At 43.4% G+C, this 17,120-nt stretch overlaps 1 protein-coding gene across 7 annotated transcripts in view; it reads right to left on the bottom strand.

The window, feature by feature from the left end:
• HDAC5 (histone deacetylase 5) overlaps nucleotides 1-17,120 on the bottom strand; it is a 162,386-nt gene that overhangs the window by 33,902 nt on the left and 111,364 nt on the right. For all 7 annotated transcript variants that reach the window (XM_073607767.1, XM_073607761.1, XM_073607765.1 and 4 more), the window contains 7 exons: nucleotides 15,995-16,125; nucleotides 14,857-14,988; nucleotides 13,819-13,931; nucleotides 12,498-12,608; nucleotides 11,032-11,209; nucleotides 9,792-9,982; nucleotides 7,499-7,711 (listed from right to left, as the gene is read on the bottom strand). In XM_073607767.1, the coding sequence (XP_073463868.1) occupies nucleotides 7,499-7,711; nucleotides 9,792-9,982; nucleotides 11,032-11,209; nucleotides 12,498-12,608; nucleotides 13,819-13,931; nucleotides 14,857-14,988; nucleotides 15,995-16,125 (1,069 nt within the window). The remainder of the gene's footprint in view (nucleotides 1-7,498; nucleotides 7,712-9,791; nucleotides 9,983-11,031; nucleotides 11,210-12,497; nucleotides 12,609-13,818; nucleotides 13,932-14,856; nucleotides 14,989-15,994; nucleotides 16,126-17,120) is intronic.

The following is a 17,120-nucleotide window of genomic DNA, read 5'->3' as shown; positions in this document are numbered from 1 at the left end:
GTGGAAGCGTTCTATGAATCCTAGCCCCCTCCTTGTCTCTGCAGAACATTCTGCTCCGCAACAGCACAACGCTACAGCATTCTGAACATTATTCCTATTCAATTGCATTGGCTGTGTTGAAGGACATTTAATGTAAAAATGTTGACATTTGGACAGCGATGAATGGACGATTGATGTAAAGGCTGTATTTAAAGAATATATATAGCGTGTAATTAAAGCTAAATTCTAAGCAAAAAATATATATAGTCCACAAAGCATACAATCTACTTTTTGTGCACCAAGTTCCTTTGCAAACCTAGATATTACATTGTAATAGCCTGAGCAGAGCTGTGAGAAGGACCCAGCCGGCCCCATCTACTACCGGAGGGGGCGGATACCAGACCAGTCACTTTGCACAAAAGAAGGGAGCAGCAGTGACCGGTCTTTTTTACAGGAAGGAAAAGTTTCACAATGGATTACTGCTCCGTGGCGAGAAATGGGCGTGGCTTAAATTGTACTAAATATTGGGCGTGGCTAAAGGGTTTGTGGTTTAATAGAGTCTGAGATGACTTACGTTGTGCACAGTGCAGAATGCAGTAATGTTAAATAGGGAATGTACAGTGCGGCGTGTATGGCGGTGGGTAGTATGTGCAGGAGAGGAGTGGGGTGTGTTTGGTGGTGGGTAGTATGTGCAGGAGAGGAGTGCGGCGTGTATGGAGGTGGGAAGTATGTGCAGGGAGAGGGGTATGGAGTGTATGGTGGTGGGTAGACTGTGCAGGTGAGGAGTGCGGAGTGTACAGTGGTGGGTATTATGTTCCGGATTGTATCAGTAGGGCAGTGGACTTTGTCAGTAGTTCTTTATTTTAATTTTAAATTTTGTATTATTTTTTTACAATTACATTTTTTAGTATTTTTTTTTTTTTTTTTACCAAAATGCTTTTTGGCGGCCAGTGGATGGTGTCAGTAGGTCAGTGGACGGTATCAGTAGAGCAATGGACAGTGTAAGAATTTTTTTATTTTTATTATTTTTTACTTTTTTAATTTTTTTATTATTTTTTTACAATTTATTTTTGTATTTTTTTCACAATGATTTGGGGGGGATTTGGACTGTGTCAGTAGGGCAGTGGACGGTGTCAGTCGTTTTTTGTTTTTATCATCTTATTATCTATTATTTTTTGTTGTTTATTTGTTTTTATTTTTTTGATATTACTTTTAATATTTTTTTTTCACAGTGCTTCAGGGGAAGGGGGTTGTGGGGACTGGTATGAGGCAGTGGACGGTGTCAGCAGGGCAGAGGTTGGTGTCAATAGCGCAGTGGATGGTGTCAGTATTTTTATTTTTATGTATTTATTCTTTTTACAATTTAATTGTTTTTATGCTCATTTTTTTTTTGGGGGGGGGGTGTGTCAGTAGTTTTCTTATTTTATTTATTTACAATGATATTTTTAATAATTTTTTTTACAATTTTATTTTTTAATACTGTTTGCAATATATATATATATTTTTTAATCAGCCCTGTTGGTGGGCTTTAGTGAGATATCAGTGGACCCCTGACATCTCCCCTTTGAGGCAGAGAAAGGGACTGAGGACACAGATTCCCCAGTCCCTTTCTCAGCACTGAAGATGAATGGACATGAGACACAGCGGCTCCTGTTCATTCATAAACTGAAGCAGAGTAATACACAGGTTACTCTGCTCAGTTATTACAGCTCGCAGGAGCAATCGATAACGAACGCTCTCAATATTCAATTCAGACAAGGAAGGGTCCGGTAAATGACACATTTACTGGCCCCTTCCTCCGCTCTCCATCCTGACAGATCACCCGAGCAGCCGGCGGGAGAGGAGAGGAAGGATCTGGCTGTGGGGGGGCGAGGGGGGCAGAGGAGGAGAACACAGGGGGCCTGAGGAGAACAGGGGGAGCGGAGAAGGAGGATTACAGGGGGAGCAGAGAAGGAGGACACAGCGGTTTGGGAGAGAACACAGGGAGCAGAGGAGGAGAACAGGAGGAGGAGAACGGGAGGAGGAGGACACAGAGAACAGCCCGGGGGGATCGGTGCAGCAGGAGGGACAGCTGTAAGCACTGATAGCCACGGGAGGAAAAAGGGAGAAGCAGCTGTCATGCAGGGAAATCGATGCTTACAGCTGTCCCTCCCGCTGCACCAAACATCCCCGGCTGTGAGCCAAGGGACAATCATTAATGTGTGCAGGGTGAGTCCCCCCCCCCCCCCCCCCAGTGAACACCCTCCACACATGGATGATACGCCACTTACCAAGCGGGGTTTACTACCGCTTTTATTTACTCTAATCAGACTTAATTAACTCCTTAGTCTCCTTTTCCATTTAATTATTATTTTCCTTCTGATTTTTTTTGTTCACTTCTATTTTATAAACTATTAATATTTAAACGTTTTTTTTTTTGTTTGCTTTGTTTGTTAATATTTTTACACCTTTAAAGGGGTTGTAAACCCTCGTGTTTTTTCACCCTAATGCATCCTATGCATTAAGGTGAAAAAACTTCTGGCAGTGACTGACCCTCCAGCCCCCCTGTTTTACTTACCCGAGCCCCGTGTTTCCCTCAAAGGAGACGCGCTTTCCCTCTCTGCACGGGGTCCCGCCTCTTGATTGGATAGATTGATAGCAGCGCATCCATTGGCTCCCGCTGCTGTCAATCAAATCCAATGATGCGGGTGCCGGGGGGGCCAGGCCGAGTTTGGCATTCGTGTCTGTGGACGCAAATGCTGGACTCGGGAGTGCGCCTGCACGGTAACCCCCCGGGAGAGCGCTTCTCCTAGGGGGTTATCTGATGGGAGGAGGAGCCGCGAGAGCCCCTGGGGACCCCAGAAGAGGAGGACCACACTGTGCAAAACGAGCTGCACAGTGGACTTAAGTATGACATGTTTGTTATTTAAAAAAAAATAAAACACAAAGGTTTACAATCACTTTAACCACATGCCGACCAGCCGCCGCAGTTGTACTGCAGCAGAATGGCAAGGCTGGGCAAAACGACGTTATGTAACGTCGCTTCACCCTGTGGACACCCGCGCCAATGCGAGTGCCCGGCGGTCACCGCTGGGCTCCCGCGATCGCTGCTGACACACAGAGAACCAGGATCTATGTGTGTAAACACACAGTTTCCGGTTCTCCTACAGAGTGCGAACAGTGATCTGTCAACTCCCCTGCACAGTCCCCTCCTCCCTTCAGTTAGAACACACAATAGGGAACACATTTAACCCCTTGATCGCCCTAGTGTTAACCCCTTCCCTGCCGTTGACATTTTTACAGTAATCAGTGCATTTTTATAGCACTGATCGTTGTAATAATGCCAATGGTCCCAAAAATGTGTCCGATGTGTCCGCCATAATGTCGCAGTCCCGATAAAAATCACAGATCGCTGCCATTACTAGTAAAAAAAAATGAATAATAAAAATGCCATAAAACTATCCCCTATTTTGTAGACGCTATAACTTTTGCGCAAACCAATCAATATACGCTTATTGCTAATTTTTTTTTTACCAAAAATATATAGAAGAATAAATATCGGCCTAAACTGAGGGAAAAAAAGTTTTTTTTGTATATTTTTGTGCAAAATGTAAAAAAAAAAAAAAAAATTATTTTATTTGTAAAAAAATTTTCAATGCCATTGCTGACAGCTGAAGTGTAAACAAAACAGTTGTGGTAGGTTTTGTTCATTGGTATCGGCGAGTACTAAAAAATAAAGTATCAGTACTCGTACTTATTGTAAAAAAATGGTATCAGTGCATTCCTAATTTAGACAATATTTGCTTATCCTGCAGTTTAACTTTAAAGATTTTAGTTTTGGATAGAGTAGGGAAGGGTTAAAACCCTAGTTGTCTCAATGGGGATATTTTCCTTCACTTCCTGTCTCAGCAGGAAGTGAGAGGAAATCTTTCCAATATAAGGGGAATTTTATATTTTACCTCACTTGCAGTCCCTGTGACAATGGTCACCAGGACAAATAAAGATGGTAAATCTCACCAGCTGGGACAAAAGCCATAATTAAAAAAAACCTTGCCCCACTCTATCCTAAACAAAAAAAAAAAGTTTAAGCTATACCTATATTTTATATATTTCTTAAAAATATGACTTACTTTATAATTTTTTACATGCGGATCTAGTTTCAGTTTATTGTACTCTATAACACACTCAGTGGTTGGTTGTGTTTCACGTTTTATTCTAAACTGGTTTCCTCCTGCATCAAAAAAAGTAGCTTTAACTTGTATCACAAAACTCTCATGTGAGTGCTAACACCTTGGGTTTGATTTAGGCTCAGTTCCTATTTTTGCGATGCGGTAAGCCCTGCGAATCCACTGTGGATTCCCGCATCGCACCCGACTCGCAGGCAGCTCACACTGCCTTATGCGAACCGCTGGGAGTGTCAATACAAAGTTAATGACACCCCCAGATCGGTTAGCATATCGCAGTGTGAACTATCAATTTGGACATGAATCGGATCGCAAAGGTGTGAACACCCATGTGATCCGAATCTGGTGCGGACCAAAAAAAAGGGTCCTGCGTGACTTTGGTCCGGATGCGATGCGAATTCAGCCATACAATCCGTATGGCTGAATTTGCATCTCACAGACATCGCTTGCGATTTGCACAGCAGTGCACCAGTGTGAACCCAGCCTTACTAAAACTGGAGAGTGCAAAATCTGGCGCAGATCTGCATAGAAACCAATCAGCTTCCAGCTTTTTTTTGTCAAAGCTTAATTGAACAAGCTGAAGTTAGTAGCTGATTGGCTACTATGCACAGCTGCACCAGATTCTCAGTGATCCAGTTTTAGCAAATCTTGTGTAATTTTGAAAGCCATCTTCAAATACTTTTTAAATCTCTGCAGAGTTCATTAACCAGTTAACGACCGCGCTATAGCCGAATGACGGCTACAGCGCAGCTCGATAACTCTGGGAGGGCAAACATTGACGTCCTACCAGAATCGCGCTCCCGCGCGTCCCCTGGGGCGCGCACCTGGGTATATCCGTAACCAGGACCCGGCGCATCAAGGTAAATAGCCGCTGTCAAATGATGGAGCGATCACTTGTAAACAAACCGGCGTCATGTCTGGTTCCTCTCTGTACCAATCGGTACAGTGCAAGGGGAGAGGGGAGAGATCAGATGCAGCAGTACTGTGGGCTGGATGTGTAGTGCCCACAGCACTGATATGTGACAATTCTAGCCATCCATCCATCAATGCTCAGCCATCCCATCTATCCCCATCCATAATAAGCAATACTCAGCCATCCATGCTCAGCCAACCATCCATACTCAGCAATACTCATCCATCAATACTCAGCAATACTCATCCATCCATACTCAGCAATACTCATCCATCCATACTCAGCAATACTCATCCATCCATCGATCCATACTCAACAATACTCATCCATCCATCCATACTTAGCAATACTCATCCATCCATCCATACTCAACAATACTCATCCATCCATGCTCAGCCACCACATCCACCGCCATCCATACCCAGCCATACCCAGTCATACTCAGCCATACCCAGCCATGCTCAGCCATACCCAGCCATACTCAGCCGTACCCAGACATACCCAGCCGTACTCAGCCTTACCCAGCCGTACTCAGCCTTACGCAGCTGTACCCAGTCATATTCAACCATACTCAGCCGTACCCAGCCGTACCCAGCCGTATTCAGCCATACTCAGCCGTACCCGGCCGTACTCGGCAATACTCATTCATGCTCAGTCATCCCATCCATACTCAGCCACCCCCATCCACGGCTCATCCATCCCCATTCATGCTCATCCATGCCACATCAGTTCTCATCCATGCTACTACAGTGCCTCACAAAAGTGTAATAAGAAGTCAAATTAGATTGGAACTTATGCCCTTAGAACACCTGAAGGTGCTCCCTGCATGTTGGGCCTCTCTATGTGGCCAGGCTGTGTAAAAGTCTCACACATGTGGTATCGCCATACTCAGGAGGAATAGTAGAATGTGTGTAATTTGTGTTATGCATATGCCGTGTGTGAGAAATAACCTGCTAATATAACAATTTTGTGAAAAAAAGAAAAAAAAATCTTGATTTTGCAAAGAATTGGCAGCAGAGTGGTGTAGTGGGTAGCACTCTCGCCTAGCAGTAAAAAGGGTCGCTGGTTCAAGTCCCAACCACAACACTACCTGCCTGGAGTTTGCATGTTCTCCCTGTGCCTGCGTGGGTTTCCTCCGGGTACTTCGGTTTCCTCCCACACTCCAAAGACATGCTGTTAGGTTAATTAGCTTCTGTTCAAAAATTGGCCCTAGTATATGAATGTGAGTTGGGGACCTTGGATTGTGGGCTCCTTGAGGGTAGGGACCAATGTGGGTGTACAATGTATGTGTGGAGTGCTGCGTGAATTGGCAGCGCTATATGGGTACCTTAAATAAATAGGGATGATTGCACCCACACTCACTCAGGTTGAATTGGATGGACTGGTGTCTTTATTCAACCTTACTAACTATGTAAGTACTGTATGTAATTGTGGGAAAAAAATCACAACTTCAAAAAACTCACCATGCCCCTTACTGAATACCTTGGAATGTCTACTTTCCAAAAAGGGGTAATTTGGGGGTATTTGTACTTTCCTGGCTTGTTAGGGTCTCAAGAAATGAGATAGGCCGTCAGTACATCAAGTGTGATCAATTTTCATAGATTGGCACCATAGCTTGTGGACTCTATAACTTTCACAAAGACCAAATAATATACACTGATTTGGGTTATTTTTACCAAAGAAATGTAGCAGTATAAATTTTGGCCAAAATTTATGAAGAAAAATGACAAATTAGCAAAATTTTATAACAGAAACGAATAAAAATTCATTTTTTACAGAATTTTCAGTCTTTTTTCTTTTATAGCGCAAAAAATAAAAAAACCCAGAGGTGATTAAAAGAAAGCTCTATTTGTGTGAAAAAAAGGACAAAAATGTCATATATGTACAGTGTTGCATGACTGAGTAATTGTCATTGAAAATGTGAGAGCACCGAAAACTGAAAATTGGTCTGGTTAGGAAGGGGGTTTAAGTGCCCAGTGGTCAAGTGGTTAAATAATACCTGGTGATCCTGCCATGAAGGCCCTTGTTCAGGCACTTTCTGTCGCAGGGTGATAAAGCTCTGTCCCCATTTTCCAAATGTACTCCAGAGTTGTCACTCTGTCACATGGGGCTTCTGATGGCGACTAAAAATGGCAGCAACAACACACAGTGTAATTGATAACATCTTCAGGTGAAATCTTTGGACCAATCTAACCCCCGTGCATTCCACTTTCTACACGTCCCACCACAACTGGAATCACACCACTAACCTAAAATTTCCCTACTCCAACTTCAGAACTCTTTTTGCTCAGGTATCATTTTCTAGCTTATGTAATTTGGGAATGTTAGCAAACACGACCCTATAGGAACTGTTTTTCACAAAGAAGGAAACATATCTTCTACTTCTAATAAAAAAACTTATTTATTCTCTTTGTTATCCATACTGAAAGGAAGCCATTGGTACCTTTTTGAATGTGCTCTCTGAGCCGTTGGTCCGTCCCTCTTCACTGTCTTCGTCATCGTCGTCTCCTCCCTCTTCTTCTTCTTGTGTTTCCTCGCTCTCTGTGCCTCCATCCAAGGTGAACACAGCACGACACCGTTCTCCGCCATCTTGCTCAGTCAGTTCCTCCTCTGTTTCCTCGGGGTGGGTGGGTGGCGGGCGTAATCCCTCCACAGTCTGATAGGAAACAACCTGCATCTGTCACTGAGGGTTACATCTAAGACTTTGCCCGGCCTACCTGAAACTGGTACTTCCACTACTGTTGAGTACTGGTGGTCTTAAGAAAACACTAGTTGCTTACATCTCTTTGGTAACTCCAGTAGTAATATTGCACACTATGCTATGGAGTCTCCCACCTCCTGCTGCAACAGGAAGCATATGAGCAACCTCTTCAAAATCTCCTAAATGTAAAATTAGTGATATCACCCAACAACGAGGGTAAATTCCCTTATTACAATTTTTTGATGCAGGGAGTTCTCAGAAAGTGTATCAATGTTTGACTCTACGTCTTTGAAAAAAAATCTGAAGACAAATCCAACCACAAGGGTGGGACCGCCACGCAGTAGTGGGCTATTCAAGCTATTGCCACTAGAGTCTCAGAGAGATATAAGAACTTTTTGGATTATTAAACCCAAACTATATACAGGCATACCCCACTTGTAAGTACACAATGGGGTTGTACTAATTACTGAAATATCAGGTTTGGGTACAATGACCTTTTAAAGCTCAACTCTATCATGTTACCATTTTGGAAATGATGAGACAGCTCAGCAAGTTATTCATCATAGGAAGTATTATTTATTAGCTGTCTTTGTTTTTAATGGCTGTGAAAGCTAATAGACCTGAACTCCAGTCAAACATCTCAATTGAAATGCAGACATGGTAGCTATTTTCCCAGCCATTGGATTTTTAACCTCAGTCCTGGGGGTTTACACAGCTCTGCTGCACAGCACAGTCAGCCTGGTGACCCAAGCTTTCACTGCTGCAATTAAGACACACAACTGGGTCACCTCACTCCCCCCAGCTGCTGACTGGACAGTGAAGGATCAGTAGCAGGGTAATGATGTAATCTCTCTGGTGTCTTCTCCTGTCAGCATGTTCCTTGCCAGCACAAGATCATGCAAGACACTTGACTGGCCTTAGAGCGGAACTAAACCCTCCTATCATTTTCAGCCAAGGAAGCTGCCATTTTGGTCTCTGTTTGATCTTCAACTGCCATGATGCTGCACATGTGATCAGTTATGACACCAGCCATTTAATGGTTTGACAGTTTGATTGAAAACACAACCAATGTGACAGTTACATTTCTAGCACGGTCCGGGAATATAACTGTTTTTTTAAATCGATGGATTTAGTTCCACTTTAGGTGCTGGCCCTTCCTCTACCAGTCTGAGTGCTGCTTTACAAGGGACTAAAACAACTCAGATTTCGTTGATATATTAGTTGCCTTTAAAATACATTTTAAGGCAAGGGACAGCTGCCCTGCCTTGAGGTGATCTCGACACGGGTGGTGTACGGAGATAGGTTAGCTGGAGGCTAATGGATGCCCCCCTATCCTTGTGCCCCGCCTGGTCAGATCATCCCTAAATCACCAGGACACACTAATTTAAGGGCAGACTGGGGGACCTGGCTGGCACCCCCTCGTACTACGACCCCTCTATTGGGGACACTAAGAGCGAAATGTGGACAGTGAGGGGGAGGACTTACCCCACCACTCTCCACGAGAGAAAAGAGACCCCACTACTTTCTCACTACCTGAATACTGAGCCCTCCACATTATTGGTTGAACATTCAATCCTACTCTTGTTTTTTTTCTTCTTTTTTCACCTCTTCTCCTTCCTTATTATTATTATTATTTATTCCTTATGTTTAATATTCTCTGGAAAATGACTAGTGCGACATTTGCTGTTTATATAGTGGCACCTTTATTGAGATGTAATGCCTTGTCTTTTACAAATAAAGATTATACAAAAAAATATACATTTAAAATATATGTATTTGTATTTCTTAAATGTTTTAAGAAATACAGAATTACATTAATTGGTGTTTTTTATATGCCTGGAGTTCAACTTTCACATAATCAATGGAGGATATTAATATGTGGTTTGTCACCATGGGGGAACAAGCAAGTAGATTACTGTTAGGCAGCATAATAAACATTATAAAGTTGGTTATTTCACTGTCCTGCATTACTGTTCCAAATCTAGAAACAATGGAGGTGTCTTCAAAGTGTGGGCTCCTAAACACCACCACATACCTTGCTGAGCTGCTGTTGGTCTAGGTAGTGCTGGTGTTGTAGTACTAGTTGCTGAAGGGCCTGGGGACTTTGTGGGAGTGGAGAGGACTGTGTGCGGCTCAGCGGACGATGTCGTGGGCCTTTTGTGACCGACCGCAAGGAACTGGACACGCGTTCTCCCCCCACCAGGGGCGATTGACCATGTAACGGGACTGAAACAAAGAGATTAGAACATTTGATAGTCTAAGGCAGGAAAAAAAAATAAAAACTGAGATTAGACTGGTTAGTAAAGGATATCATAAATGCTGCCCTTTAAACTATTAAAAGGAAAAACTTATTTTAGATTGTTATTACATGGCCTGATACCTCAAGTGGACATGTAAAGGAAAGGTTCATTGAAAGCTATGGGAGATACTGTATGCAGGGTAATTTAGAGCTGTATGGAGCTCATTTAGAGCCAGCGTTGACAGGCTTTGGGCTTGTGTTGGATGACATCAGGTTGACGCCAGTTTAAAACACATCTGTGATCATTCAGAATCAATTGACAGGTATATTTGACCTGCAGCCGATCTGCTTCTGACCTGCCTCAAATTGAGTTTGCATTCACATATTTGTATGGGAATGCAAAACCAATGGTCATTAACACAGGCCTTCTACTTGCTTTGGAATAGGTTTAATTTATTTATTTATTACTCAGTAGAAAGGTCCCTTGGTGGATAAGCACTGCACTGACCATACCTCACCATACAAACTTCCATTCTGCAAACTGTAAGCATGTGAGAAGCAGCTAATTATCTGGAATATGATTGCTGAACTCATTGAAATATATTTAGTTAACCTAAAAAGGGAAGGCATGCTGTTCTATTTTTTTTTTTTTAACAAAGCCAGGTGGCTTCTCATAGGTCTTGGATACTCCATCACTGTCATAAATCTTGACACTGTTCCTGTCCACTTGGGTGGTTTGGGTGTCCTTGCCCACCTTTGTCCAGCCCCTCCTGGTACATTATCCATAATATAAAACAAGTTAAGAAGATCATTTAGAGACAGTGGGAACCCCTCATAATGGCCACAGCACACCAGGTACTTAGCACAGAGATTTCACCAACAGAGTCTCCAAAACTGACCAGAAATGTGCTATGATGGACCAACCTCAGAAGAAGGATTTTACCAAAATAAAGACACAGACAGTACAAGGAAGAGGCATAGATTATGGACAGTGAAGAAAGAGAAAGATACATGGGAGAGGGATAGTGATATATACCTGTTATAAGGGCACTCTGCTGCCTGGCTTGCTCCAATAGGAGGACATGCTGCAGTAGGGACGGGGCACCTAAACTGATCTCCCCTCCATCCAGGGTGGGGAGGGTTGTTGTGCTGAGGAAAGGACCACCCGACCTCAAGGTTTGGCGTTCAGCCCCCTCCTGGGGGGTAAACTGGCCCTAATAAAAAATATTTGAGAATTTAATGCAATGTTTATAACAGTAATATGTCACAGAGGTGGTATTTTGCCATAGATCTCTCTTATAACTCTCACATGAGACACTACGGTATAAGTCAGCTTTATGAAATATCATATTATTATTGAAAAACTGCCTCTTGCTTACCAAGGATAAAAAACTGCTGCTTTCAAAACTTCTCCATGCAGCCTATATCACATGTTCTGTGGCTACTAGGAGCACTGTGGGTATTTTACCTTATAAAAGACTGTTTTTAATCCAACAGATGAGAGACCAGTGACCTCGACAGCTCCAAGACCATAGAAAGCCCACCAAGGTCTCTCTTCCAAGTCCTCTGTGCCTTGCATTTCCACCCTGTGACCTTTACACCTTCACGGCCATGGAGCACCCAACAAGGTCTCTCTCCTAAGTTCTCTCTGCCTCACATTCCTACCCAATGACCTCTACACCTCCAAAGCAATGGAAAGCTCACCAAGGTCTCACTGTCAAGTTCTCTCTCCTTTCCATTCCCACCCAGTGACCTCTATACCTCCAAGGCCATGGAAAGCCCACCAATATTGCTCTCCGTAGTTCTAGCTTCCCTGCATTCCCACCCAGTGACCTCTACACCTCTGAGGCCATGTAAAGCCCACCAAGGTCTCTCTCCTAAGTTCTCTTTCCACTGCATTCCCACCCTGTGACCTCTACACCTCCTAGGCCATGAAAGCCCACCAAGGTCTCTCTCCTAAGTTCTCTCTCTCCTGCATTCCCACCCTGTGACCTCTACACCTCCATGGCCATGAAAAGCCTACCAATGATGCTATGAGGAAGGCTTTGGCCGAAACGCGTTCGATTATGCTGGATTTTTCATTGCTGTTGAGCTAAATAAATTTAGCAAGAAGAAGCTTATGGGTTGCTCTCTATTTTTTCTACTAAAGCCCACCAAGCTCTCCCCCAAGTTCCTTCTGTCCTGCATTCCCACCCAGTAACCTCTACACCTCTGGGGCCATGGAAAGTCCACCAAGGCCTTTAGTTCACCCAATGTTCAACCAACAGTCTAACCTCACAACCATGTTAAATGTTACCTGTTTACCTGGGTATATATGCAACATTTGAACACTTGTTATGTTATTACATTTTTATTGTTGTGTTGTACAAACGCATCATGACACATAACTGTAATTTTTGTAAAACCTCAATAAAACTTATAGAAAAAAAGAAAGTTCCTGTTTAAAGCTGCTGAAGGTCACGCTATGGTCAGTTTGTTTGGGATGGTGGTACGGGTACTCACACTGAGGTTGCTGGCGCTTCCCTGTAGGCAGATGTTGGGTAGTGACGGAGAAGTGTATAGGCCCAAAGGCCCTCCTGTCCCGTCTAACGTAAGGACTCTTTGAGGCAAAATCTGTGAGTGTGGACACAATTAATAATTACCGAACACCAAGAACAATACTCAACACAAACATTTCAAAGATTTTTTTTTAATCACTAAATAAAAGCAATGTCAGGACTGATGTTCCTTTTTGTGATTGTACAGGACCTACCCTGATGGATAAAAATCAGTCATCTTGAAGCTGAAATCAGCTCTCTTATCAAGGTGTTTTAATGACGGGAAGGGGTTAGCTGTGCATGGAACAGCGTTTTGTTTTTTTTTTGTAATGTCTAGTTTGTGTGTGAAGCATATAGAAACAGGAAGGTGTCAGAGGCTTTATTTCTTGCTTTTTTCTCCAAACGTAATGCAATAATTTGTTTCTGCTCTAAGAGGCATCTAAATGCCAAAAGTAGACACAACTGAAATGGCTTACTGTATATTAAAAGCCAAACTCCAGGCAAGTATTAAAAAAAGTTTTGAATTATGTATTTTTTTTTTTAATGCAACTAGTCTAAGTACCAGAAACTTGGTAACAGCTGACTTGGTATCAGCCTTGTGCAAAACCCTGTAGCACTGAGACTTGGAGAAGTAGGGGCAGGAGTAGGAATCAATAAGGTGTGCTGAAAACATACTGACAGGAGGAGAGGAAGGAGTGATGAGCTCCTCAGTCTGCTGCTGCTCCATCACTGTCCAATCACAGACTGGGGGCAGGGAGGTGACCATGCTGTATTGCTTAACTGTAGTAGAGAAAAGTGAGGTCACTACGTGGCTGTGATGTGTGTCTCTTCCTTATGTTTACTCTTTCTTATGAACTGTGGTAACTCTGAGCAAGGTTGTAGTGCTCTATGAGCGGTATTTAGCCTTTTGTGTTTGTTTTTGGTTGTGTAGTGCCTTATTGTAGCACCTTGAGCCAAGGTATGCCCCATAAGCTTTGGTTTGTATTTATGCTTAAAATACTAATAAAAAGAAGTTTTAAAAAAAAATAGAAGCTGTCTGCCTGGAATTCAGCTTTCAGATATGCATTATGTTTTTTTGTTTTTTTTTATTGGCCTGAATGTCTCCTCCAAAAGTAAATATATTTTTTCCCCCTCTCCTATCCGAACAAGCCCCAACTGAGGGCACACATTGCTAATCTTATATCCTTCCTACCAAAATACAATCAAGAATGACAATTTTCCCCATTACTAGATAATTTACCGTTGTCCAAACTTGCTACAGCCATGACCTCCGTTTCTCCACTTACCTCACTGGCAATATTGGGCACACTCCCAGTCAATCCATTCTCACAGATGGCACTATTTGAGCTGTTTGGGGAGCTGGGTCCTGATCCGGGGGCGCTATTACATACTGAGGACACTGCAAGAGGAGTTATATCATATCAATAATGATAGAGCGGGTTTCTAAAGCTGGCTATGCACATTACAATTTGATTGTCCAATCTCTATACAAATTTCTATAGATTGAACTAAACCTTGGGGTTGATTTACTAAAGGCAAATAGTCTGTGCACTGCAAGTACACCCGCAAGTGCACTTGCTCTAAATCTGAAGGGAACATGAAAGGAAAATAAAAAAAAACCTGCATTTTTGCTTGCACTTGATTGGATGATAGAAATCAGCAGAGCTTCCCTCAGATCTACAGCAAATGCACTTGCAGTGCACAGTATATTTGCCTTTAGCAAATCAACCTCCCTATAGCGTGATGGCCTACCTAAACAGTCCATTGAAGTTGCATCCAATCAGACAGGCCTTTGCATTACATCATTGTTAGTAGACCTAAAGGAGATTGTACAATCAAATTGTAACGTCTATTATCAGCTTTAAGCAGCTCATGATAGGTAGTGAGTGATAAAGAGGTGTACGTTTAATGGGGGATGGAGAAAGTTGGAAGATCATAGCTGTGCCAGACCAGGGGAAAGCAGCCGTCTGGCAAACAAAGCATACTTGCAGCTCACGATGGTGAAGCCATTCTCCGAAAGGAACAGTGTACCAATAATTTTTATGCGCTGACAACTACTGGCTCTACCAAAGATTTATACAAATAACAAAATGCCATAACTCCTTTTTTAACCAATCAGAACGATCTTTCACCATTTCGCTATTTTACAACTGACTTGAGTTTACAGGGGAGCAAGGCAGCCCATAATAATTGTCATCTACACTAGCTTTTCTGACAAACACAAGAGCAGACAGATTATTAGTTTGAGCCTAGATGGGAAGCACACTAGGTTACTGACAAGCCACTATGGGGAAGGAGCCACAGCGGGAACTATGGACACTTACCTTGAATCTCAATGGCTCTCTTCTTGAAAGCGCTAATAACCGTTCCATCCTTCCTGCGGAGGAGGGGGCTGCTGCGTCGCTCTGCAACCTTCTGCTTTAACCGTGAGCGGACTTTTAGATTAGGTTCAGAGGCTGGAAGAGAACAGTTAAACACTGTCAATATAGATAAACTTTTCTTTTTTTGTAGTTCTTTTAAAGAAATCTATTATATGATACAATTCCATTTCCACAGAAGGGGTTACAACCGAGCACCTAGGCAGTAGGACAACTCCAGTACCATATAGTGCCTAGAAGTGCCAGGACAAGATCACCCAGTGCCCAGGGCGAAGATGAGAAACTGTGTTCCCTCCCCCTTGGCACCCCACCACTCCACAACCCCTCCATCACCCCCTACCACCACCACCACCTCCCCTGTTGGGTGGAGAAGGGAGCAGGCCAATATCGGTGTGTGCTAAAATGTTTGTGGTACACTACAGCCAACTGAAAAGTTTAAAATAGGTGCACAAATATGGGTGGTAAAGAAAAAATGTCCCTGAGTTGGTGGTATCACTGAAAGGAAAAAACGTCCCTGAGTTACTGAAAGGAAAAATGTCCCTGAGTCAGTGGCGTCACTAGAAGGTAAAACGTCCCTGAGTTGGTGGCGTCACTGAAAAGAAAATAATGTTCCTGTGTTGGTGTTGTTATTGGTGTCGGTGAGAAGAGGAGAACGGAGCTGATCAGCTCCCAACGCACCCCTGCCTCCACATAGGGAGGCTGTGCCCAGGACACGTGTCCCTTCTGCCCCCCCCCCCCCATCCCCCCCCCACCGCTCCTTTGTCCTGACCCTAATGCCTAGTATACCTAGCTCGATACTGGGGTTTGCAACCCCCAAATTCTGAGTTTTCTTTTTCTAAAAAGTCCATATTTGCTTACTTACTTTAAGGGCTATTGCAGTGGACAGACACAACTAACTGTAATTCAAGGCACTGGAGGTTGCCTAATATGCACCTGGGGGGGTTACTTTGCTTCTTTAAATGGTACATTTGTGGGCTTGCTATTGCTAAATCCCTTCTGGAAATGCTAGTTGCCTGGGTGCCATGCTAATTCGGCAGCCCCAAAGCTTTCTTAGTATATAAATACAGCTTTTGAGATTAGTTACCAGTTTTGCGAAGAGGAAAGTCATCTCGCCCATCGCAGGTTCCCAGTAGAGACATCTTGTAAGAAGGAGGAGTAGCTGGAGATCCAGCCTGAGGAGGGGAGCCGTGGTCTAGTGAGGTATGGTGAGTTCCCCTAATGGATGAACACAAGGTCAGCAAAGGGTAAAATAAAGGCAGTGGAATATCAGCAGGGGAAAGGTCATGGAGAACCCACAGTGCATACCATAGTGGAGAATTATATACAAATAGAAGGCACTAAAGTAGTTCATATGCAGCCATTTTAGCCCTTCATAGGTAGCTACATTTGCTAAAAGTACAATATGTAACTAGGGTAAATATACATGTATTCTGTTATATATGTAAATGTGTTTCTCTTTTTTTACATTATTGCATAAAAATAAAAATGCAATAAAAAGTATCAGATGGACAGTAGGCATCACAAGTTGTTAGTAGGTACTAGGGCCTTCCTAAAGCAGAAGTATGACCAAAGCTTTTTTTACCCTATTTCTCCTGTGGGCCACAGGAGTGCACTTAGTTCTGCACACCTGTAACCCAGATTCAGGCGACAGTGGGCTAAAACCTGTCGCACAGCTGGTCCAGGCACTGCAGGGTCCCGCCAATAATGTCAGGATCCACCCAGATTCCGGAGCCAGCAGCTCCCAGCCCCTGCACAGTCCTGTACTCCATTGACTGCTGGAGGGGCAGAGTACTGAGTGGTGACTGTGCTCAGAACGGACCTGAGAACTGGGCGATCAGCAGTCTTTTATCACTCAGTTCTCGGTGTAGAAACAGCGGGGGACAGCTGCAGCATTGCATCGATACTGCAGCCATCTAGGTATGTATGTTCATTTTTTTTTAATTCCCACACTTCTCTCGTAGAGTGTGGACCAGAGTACAATGTGTTATGCCAATTTCGTCTTTCTTGCAGACTGGAGCTAGGGCACATCACCACTGAACCACCTACCATCTGTGCCATGGGTCCCCAAACTACGACATACGGACCTGCTACATGACTTTATCTGGGCCGCAGCTAGGGTCAGTGATGTATACTCAATGTGCAGCAGAGGCTTTCTATGGCCTCTACTTCTACCTCATTACACCCCCGCTCCTGCAGATCCTTCTTCAATG

The sequence above is a fragment of the Aquarana catesbeiana genome, linkage group LG12 (assembly GCF_042186555.1).
Source record: "Aquarana catesbeiana isolate 2022-GZ linkage group LG12, ASM4218655v1, whole genome shotgun sequence".
Taxonomy (NCBI): domain Eukaryota; kingdom Metazoa; phylum Chordata; class Amphibia; order Anura; family Ranidae; genus Aquarana; species Aquarana catesbeiana.
This window is presented reverse-complemented; position numbering and strand designations above follow the sequence as displayed.